Here is a 9,422-nt window from a genome sequence, read left to right as displayed (position 1 = left end):
TATAATTAATTACTCCATCCGTCCGTCATTAGGAGTCTCATTTATGGACGGCACGAATTTTAAAAAATGTTAAGAAAAGTAGGTGGAAAAATGTTAGTGGAATAAGGGTCTCACTTGTATATATTAGTTTAAAATGAAACGTGAGTGGAATGAGTTAGTGGAAGGTGAGACCTTATTACCATTTATGGTAAAAGTAAATCGGTACTCTTATTTGCGGACGGACTAAAATGAAAAAACGGGACTCTATTCGCGAACGGATGGAGTATCTTCTTTGGGTCATCTTCTAATGCTTATAACATCATAATCTAAAACTAAGACTAAACCTACACCCTTATATTTTAAAGAGTGAACTTCAAAAATGGTCCCTGGACTATGGGTTTATCTCGAAAATGATCCCTGGACTTTAAAAATATCACCAGTAGTCCCTGGACTAAGGGTTAATATCAAAAACGATATTTTGAGACGAAAATGCCCTTTTGAGGGGTTTTGGGAGTTTGGGCAATTTGATCTTTTTACACTTTTAACATTTTAAATCTGATATTATTTTAGTTTTGTACTAAATCTGATATTATTTCAAAATTATCATTCTTCTTTCCTTTTGTCATCCTTCACTTTGTTTCTTTATTTCAATTTAGATTTAATTTTACAAAATTAAATTTTAAATTTCAGTTTTTAAATATCAATAAAAATTTTTAATTATAAAAATTATTAAATAACAAAAATTATTAGTCATAATCAATATTTGATAGTGTCTAATATTTAATCAATAAGATATAACAACGTCTTAGTTTTAATCAATATTTAATAGCTTTAATCATAAATAGACAATATAACACGATTTATTCTGAAATAAATATGTGTCTAATGTAAGACTAATATAATTTTCGTTTATTAATTTGAAAACAATCAATCAAAATGACTAGAAAATTTCAACAAAAATACTCATATACAAAATTTTTAGTCGACTTCATAATATTCAATCACAAGCAATTATAACAACCGAACGAAGGCTAAATAGAATAGCTCTTATTTTTCCATCATGATTAATATTATTTTTCTGTACTTCTTCAATTCAGCTTAATATTATATTAAATAACAAAAATTAATAGTTTCAATCAATATTTATAGTGTCCATGAATTAATAGTTTTAATTAAAAAAATTTATTGATATTTAAAAATTGAAATTTAAAATTTAATTTTGTAAAATTAAATCTAATATTGAAATAAAGAAACAAAGTGAAGGATGACAAAAGGGATGAAGAATGATAATTTTGAAATAATATCAGATTTAGTACATAACTAAAATAATATCAGATTTAAAATGTTAAAAGTGTAAAAAGACCAAATTGCCCAAACCCCTCAAAAGGGCATTTTCGTCTCAAAATACCGTTTTTGATATTAACCTTTAGTCCAGGGACTACTGGTGATATTTTTAAAGTCCAGGGACTATTTTCGAGATAAACCCATAGTCCAGGGACCATTTTTGAAGTTCACTCTATTTTAAAATTAGTGGATGAGATTAAAGCTCACAAATTTCAATAAATAATAGACAAAATATCAACAAAGGGTAATACCGTCATTATGTTATTATATGATAATTTTCGTGGGTATTTTTCTATATCAACATAGTGTATTACAAATATCAACATAATGACATGAAAATATCAATACAGTTTTATTGATATTTTACCTACTCCCTTCGTCCGCGAATAGGAGTCCCGGTTGAGTTGGGTGCGGGTTTTAAGAAAAGTTTGAGTGTAATAATTTAAGTGTGTGATAGTGAAATGTGGGACCCATTTATATTATTATTTGCTTTATTCTTTGTAATAATGAAATCTAACATTAAGAGAGAGGGAGTAAATTAAGGGAAAAGTGAGGTAATTTCTTATACTCCCAAGATAAAATGTCTAACCGGGACTCCTAATGGCGGACGGATGAAAATGGTCAACCGGGACTCCTATTCGTGGACGGAGGGAGTACATTATATTGAGATTTTGCATACACTATATTGAGATTTTTTTGCATTTGTTGATAAAATCTATTTATCAACATGTACGAAAATTGAAATATAATTTATCAAATTTCATCATCCGAACATCGTCGGAACATATGCAATTGAGATCTCGTTAGAATCCTTTTAAAACTATTTTTAATTTGATATTTTTTTTTGCAAAAAAAAATAATTTAAATTGCGAGAGTTACGTAAATTTAAAGTTTTAAGATGATTTTGATTAGAGGGAATTGACATTAATACCCTTTAAGTTTATTTAATAATTTTTTTTATTTTAAATATAATCCATGTGACATTATTTCAACCACTAGATTTCATAATCTAATGGCTAAGATTTAGTTTTAATTTGTGATTGCTAATAAGTTGGCAATTGATCAGTCCCCTAAGTGGAATCATTATACTCTTATAGTCCTATTACTTAATTATAATAATTAATAATACTATAATCCTTATAATTTATCCTTAATTGTTTTAATTAATCCATGAGATATTACCTATATCTTTACTTTAACTATCAAATTCAACTGATAGGATTGAGAAGATTTGAAATTAGAATCAATCTAAAATTCAAACATTTTTGTGATATTAAACATTTGATTGGAATTAAAAACTCTAATTCCAAATCTACATCATCAATTTTATGATATCAAGCTGATTATTAGAGAAATCTTTCAAATCAATAGTTTCAACATTAAACATAAATTTTAAATTTGATGTTTTATTTCTATTTTGAAAAATGTATTAACTTAATCACATTCAGTCACCATTTTTAAAACTCATGTTAATTTCAAATGAGACACTAAACAGTGAGTATATACTATATCCGTCCCTGAAAAGTATAAGAATTATTTCCTTACTAAGTTTGTCTCTGAAAAATATGAACTTTCTAATATTTAAAATAATTAAACAACATATTACCCCTACACAACATTTTATTTATAACTTACATCATTACACTTAGGGATGTCAATTGGGCTAGCCCGTTCAGGTTCGGGCCAACCCACTCGGGTTGCCGGGCTATTTGGGTGTGGGCTATTTGGGTTATGGACTTTTCGGGTTATAAATTTTCAACCCTAACCCTAAACCACCGGGTTTTGGGCCCATCGAGGTATTCGGGCCTAAAAGCTTTCGAAAATAATTTCTTGTATCAGAATTTTCTTCTATAAAATGATTTTAAATTATAGATATTTTTTTTTCTTTTTAGTTAGAATCATATAAAATCTTCATATTTTCATAGTATTCTACAATAATACATGGAAAGAAGCATTTCATCTTGATCAACTACAACATAAATTAAAGCTTGTGTTCGTGTCATTATTTTGGCATTGTTCGTAACTAATTCTTTATGAAAATTAAAAATCATATTTTACATGAATCATTATTAAAATGATAACTATATTAAGATTTTGATGAGTTATTTTTTTAATTTTGTCTTGATTGGCTTTGGTGGTGGTAAGACACTAGTAGCAAGATAATGGGACGGTGGAATAATGAGTTGAGGTGGAACTTGAAAGCTGATATTGTGGGATCGAGTGGAAAAGTATAGAATGAAGATGGAATAAGACTACTGATTATGTAGAAAGATTGAAGATTCAAAAATATTAAAAAAAACGCTAAAACTTAATAATTTTTAATTAAAAGTTGCAACCCATCGGGCTGACCTGCAACCCGTTCGGGCCAACCCGTTTAACCCGCCAACCCATTCAGGCCAACCCGTTTAGCCCGTTTTATATTCGGGTAATAAAATTACAATCCTAACCCGCTCATTTTATCGGATTGTTCGGGCCGGCCCACGGGTTTCGGTTGAATTGACATCCCTAATTACACTACACTACTAATGATGTGGAGCCCACTCTCCAATAACACTAGTTAGTAGTTACACTATTCTTTATCTCTCTTTTATTTTACCAATTATACATTAAAACTCATCGAACCAAATGTTCATAATTTTTAGGGACAAATATAGCATTTTGTAAGCGACGTCATATCTTAATCGTCAAAGTAATTGTTAATTTCTTTGAACAAGAAATAGTACTTCCTTCGTTCCATGCATGATGTCCACTTTTAGTTTTTAGTTTGTCCTACTTAAAATGTCCACTTTTTATATTTGGAAATAAATTTATCTCCTATCTCTCCTTATTGAATTATTCAATTCTATTTAATCCACTTAACAATTTTTCATAAAATTCTGTGTCAGTAAAAAGCATGGACACTTTGAGTGGAAAGATGGAGTATGAATTACTAGTTACTTATAATAACTAAATAATGGAAACCTAAAATAAGAGATTTTACTAGTGCAAGTAACTAAAAATATTTTTCACATGATATACTGTAATCTTTATCTGATCCTTCCAACTTGGTAGAAGAGTTAAATTTTCAATGTTATCCAAATTCATGGATTGCATTATTCCAATACAACTCAGACATGATTGGAAATTTTGTTTTATTTAGCTATCTATTTTCACATGGTTTGATAGTTACTAAAATCCATCAATTTTGATACTCTCCATATTGATTGGACTCTCAACTGAACCAGAGCGGCCCCCTCAACCGCCACAGAATATTCCCGATTTCCCATTGATGAAGCTCCAAAGCCACGAAATCGAAGTTCAAGCTCCGTTGCTCCCGGAATTCGAGCCAATCAACGATGACAGATCGATCTCCGGTGCAGTATTCAACATCTCGACGGGGATGGTGGGGGCCGGGATTATGTCGATTCCGGCCACGTTTAAGGTGCTTGGCGTGATCCCCAGCTTCTTAGTGATCCTGATCATGTCCTATTTCGTGGAGGTTACCGTCGAGTTCCTGTTGAAATACACGCAGTCAGGGCACTGCAACACGTATGGGGAGCTCATGGCTGAATCGTTTGGGAAACCGGGATCACTTGCGCTTCAGCTTTGCGTCGTCATTACCAATCTCGGCGCTTTGATTATTTATTTGATCATCATCGGTATAATTCCCCTTTTTTTTTACTTTGCCTTCTATTGATTGGTGGTGATGTTATTAGCTGTTGCTTTCTGCTTCAGAATTCCATAGTTAGGTTTCTGATCTGTGCTCGTGACTTGTTTGACAATTTGCGTCAATACACTCTCGATCAATTTAATTACATTCCTACCTTTTTCAATTACCTTCACATACTAAAAATAGGCAAAACTTGTAATCTAGCACTGAGAAATGCACATACCAATTTCAAAACTCGAAGTCAATTAATAGATTTCTGATCTATGTTTCTTTGATTATAAATCCTGCAGGAGATGTTCTCTCGGGAAATGAGTCCGACGGAACTGTCCATTTAGGTGTGCTGCAGGAGTGGTTCGGCATCCACTGGTGGAATTCTCGCGCATTCTCGTTGCTTCTGGTTGTACTTCTCGTCTTGCTTCCCTTGCTTCTTCTACGGCGCATAGGTTAGTACACCACATTTCTCTCTGATTCACTCTCTGTTCTTTTAAGTTCTTTTAAGTTAAGATTGTGTGTGCAAAGCCATAAATCAATCAAGATTCTGTTGATGTCCACTAATATTAGTTATGCAGCCTCAGTATAGTTATTGATAGTACTTTCTATGGAACTTAGATTGTGGTTACGTTTGGTATTTCACGAAAACATAACATGTATTATTGTCCATGATGAACTCAGATCTTATATACCAATGAAAGTACTATTATCTTTTGTAAACAGAGTTTGTAATGCAATAGTTGGCCTCCAATCATATGAACTCTCAGATTCTTGGATAATAGAAGTAGATTTTGTGCCAATCAGTATTTATTTTACAAGAATGATTGATATGTGTGCAATTTATCCCCTGCAGATTCACTAAGACATGCCTCAGCTATATCGGTACTACTAGCAGCGTTCTTTGTTGTCATATGCTCTGTGATGGCAATACATGCGTTATGGGTAGGGGAAACAAAAACCCCTAGACTGTTACCTGATTTTTCTGGAGGTGTTTCCGCATTCAGTCTCTTCACTACTATTCCAGTCTTTGCGACTGCCTTTGGATGTCATGTAAATGGTAAGAACGCAGACATGAATGAAATCACTAATATAGAGTCCATCATCGTGTATAGTGTATAGTATATGTTAGATTTTGACAATATTAATGTAGAGACATAAACCACATGCTAACCAGAAAAGAATCTGAGACATCATTTCGTTACTCCTCCAGTTCTTACCTTAGCCTATCAGGAACACTGAACGAGACATTCAGAAATCCTCTACTAATGCCTTATTTGTGTGTGTGAGCGAAAAAGAAAGAGACTTGATAAGTGTAGTAACACAAGTGCATGAATAGAGGACTATTAGGGGACCGATTTGGATCAACAATTTATATGCATCAGAATAACCAATTTTTTATTGGCAATATGTGCAGTACATCCGATAAGAGCAGAGCTGGGAAGGCCTTCTGATATGAGCGCAGCTGTCCGAATCTCACTCATACTGTGTGTTGCAATATACTTTTCTGTTGGCTTCTTTGGCTACCTGCTGTTTGGTGAGTCGATCATGGCAGACATGCTAGTAAACTTCGACAAAACTTCAGATTCTGTCATGGGCATCATTCTCAATAATACTGTTAGATTGAGTTATGCTATTCACCTCATGCTCGTCTTTCCGGTGATGAACTATTCTCTAAGGGTCAATGTTGACGAATTACTCTTCCCCAAAAAGCCTCACTTGGCTGCGGAAAACATCAGATTTTTGTCCCTCACGTGTACGTTGCTTGCATTAATATATGCAGCAGCTATAGCAATTCCAAATATATGGTACTTCTTTCAGTTCATGGGGACAACAACGGTCATGTTTCTGATGTTCATTTTCCCAAGCTCAGTCGTTCTCAAGTATGCCCTACTGCATTTACAATTTCCTTACGTTGATGAGTGAAATGAACGTATTTCTTACTTGATTTATTTCTTATGCTAAAACTTTGCAGAGATGTTCACTGCATGTCCACAAGGAGGGATAAGGCTTTGGCAGTGTTGGTGATCATCTTGGCTGTGGGGACGAGTTTGATTGCCATTTTCTCAAATTTGTCTGATTATTTCGGCTTCAATTGATGACGGAAATATATATATATCACCTTCGCCACAAGAAGATTTAGAGTAACAATGTTACTGCCTTTTGTCTAAGTTATTGGGGACAAGGCATATTTTTCTTGTGGACAGATAGGTTTGAAATATGGCATTTGAGAAATTCATTACAGCTTTATCTTCCTCTCTACTTTCTGATTCAATGAAACCAGAAATTCTTCCAATGTTGAAACTCTCTCTCATAGTCATATACCAGATCAGCATCATCTGAAAATGGAATGAAGAAATTCTTACACATGGTGATGACAGAATTTTTGAGGTTTTGGAGTTTCATGTTTAGTAGTTTCCTTATGCCCTAATAACATTACAATTCTATGTTTCCAAAGAATATTTTTTTAGTCGTTAGCAGTAAAAATATTGGGGTGTACGGTGCACCAATTTGAGTGTTCGCAGTATTCCAAACGAAGATTTAACGAGCATCACTTTGCTTGCAGAAAATGGCGCGAAGCCACGGCACGAACACTTTGTTTGATCTTCAAATACAAACTGCAACTACCTGTATCTGTTAGTAGTGATGTATGATGATTTCTATCTTTCCAAGAACATGAAGTATTTAATTCGATTTTTACAAATCTGCTGCTACAAACCATTTCAGTTTTGGAAGTCATGTTCACAGTCACGACTTCTAGATCTTAAATCAAAATAATCTTAAAATTTTTACGAATAAATTAGATGTCTAATGCATTTCTTTGGCCACATGCTTGCTAATAAGTGACCAACAGCAAAATTTCGCGAGAGACGATTTAGCAGTGTGTTACGGATACCATAATCCCTACAGATGCAACCTCACCTAGAGGAGACGACGACGAGGCGTCGAAGGATGTTGATGAAGAGCAGACGGCAGAAGAGGAGAGAGACGAAGCAAGAGCAGAGGCAACCAGGAAGTTGAGACCGAGAACGCAGCTCAAACAGCCGGATCGCTATCAAGACTTCGTCGCCAAGTAGGCGACAGCAGAGTCGTAGTTGGTGTTTAGTTTAATTCAGTACTTTGTTATTTTATTTTATTTTATTTTTCGTGTTGAACTTGTTTGAGTCGAGCGTCTTATAAGCTCTGTCGGGTTTTCTTTGTTGGTTATTTCCCGATGTTTAGGTTTAGGTCGAACCAACCCTAGGGCCCTAGGTATATAAATAGGGCTATTCATTAATGACTTTCCAGTTAATGAAGAAATATTTTGCCCCAATTGTTTGAGCATTTCTCCACAAAACTCATAATCGCTGCCGACGGAAGTAACTTCCGCGCCAGCCTTCCTTCTTTTAACCGCTGACCCCAACCTGAGGGGCGCCGGAAAATTCGTTTGTTGGCAGTGCTATTGATAGGAGTTCTGAGAGAGAGAGGAGTGTTCCTAACACAGTGGTAGGCATAATAAGGTTCGAGAAATCGCGACTAATGGTTGGGATTAAGAAAAGAGTAGAAACTAGAAAGAGTATTTGTCAATGAAAGAATAAACATTTGGAAATTGGAGATGACCAAATTCATAATAGTAGTAATAAACATTGGTTACAAGAATTTGAATGAAAAAAAACTCGTATAGGTGCTATATTTTTCAAATACTAATCCAAAGAATATTTTGAGTAATTTAGATTATTAATAGGTGCTTTGCATCATTAAACAAACTTTAGATAAATTTAAAAATTTTATTAAAGAAAATATTTGAAAAATGAGTTGACCCCGTTAGAGCATTAGCAATGGAAGGACCATCTCATTCCACATCAGCATTTGGCCAAAGGGTCTATCTCCCTGTCATCGAAGAGCCCTCTAATTCCATTTCATTTCCACATCATCATCATTTTGTTTTAATTTTTTAGCACTTCTATATTTAATATGTTACCAAATTAAATTAATGTAGAACCAAAAATATTAAGCGGTGGTCGGCAACGACTTCCAAAATGATGGTTGGGTGTGTGCCATTGAACCCGCTCGTAAATTGGTCTTCCAAGCGGTCAGACAGTTGTTCCACTACCAATGGATACAATCTATGCTTCCCAGTACCTCGAAAGGGGAGGTCTTGATAAATATTTATTTCTTAGTCAATGTAGGTTAGCATTGAGCATACGGTATTGATTATGCAATGCTTGACTTATCAAATGGTGCGGTTTTTAGCTAAATTTTCCTATATTGGGTAGTGGTGATCAATATCTAGCGGTGCTAGGATTGCTATTATATTGAATCGGCGCGAGCCGAGTCTCGTTGATAATGTCCTCGAGAGGCGAAGCAAGGTTTTATTATTCGGGAACCTAGCTAGTTGGAGTGTGATTACTCTATGGGAATAATAAATAAGCGTTTCATGCTAAGTCCACTCTTGGAATTAATAAGAGTTAATTAATTAAGT

The 9,422-nt window shown here is 34.0% G+C and overlaps 1 protein-coding gene across 1 annotated transcript; it reads left to right on the top strand.

Annotated features, from left to right (window-relative positions):
• The first annotated feature begins 4,471 nt into the window (after positions 1–4,471).
• LOC125190549 (amino acid transporter AVT6C-like) lies at positions 4,472–7,329 on the top strand. The gene is made up of 5 exons (XM_048087877.1): positions 4,472–4,961; positions 5,263–5,415; positions 5,817–6,020; positions 6,378–6,843; positions 6,936–7,329. The coding sequence occupies exons 1-5, from the start codon at positions 4,592–4,594 to the stop codon at positions 7,057–7,059; spliced, it is 1,317 nt and encodes a 438-aa protein (XP_047943834.1). The 5' UTR covers positions 4,472–4,591; the 3' UTR covers positions 7,060–7,329.
• Positions 7,330–9,422: the final 2,093 nt, after the last annotated feature.

This window comes from Salvia hispanica, chromosome 5 (genome assembly GCF_023119035.1).
Source record: "Salvia hispanica cultivar TCC Black 2014 chromosome 5, UniMelb_Shisp_WGS_1.0, whole genome shotgun sequence".
Classification (NCBI taxonomy): domain Eukaryota; kingdom Viridiplantae; phylum Streptophyta; class Magnoliopsida; order Lamiales; family Lamiaceae; genus Salvia; species Salvia hispanica.
The sequence above is the reverse complement of the archived record's forward strand: the minus strand, read 5'-3'. Positions and strand labels throughout refer to the sequence as shown.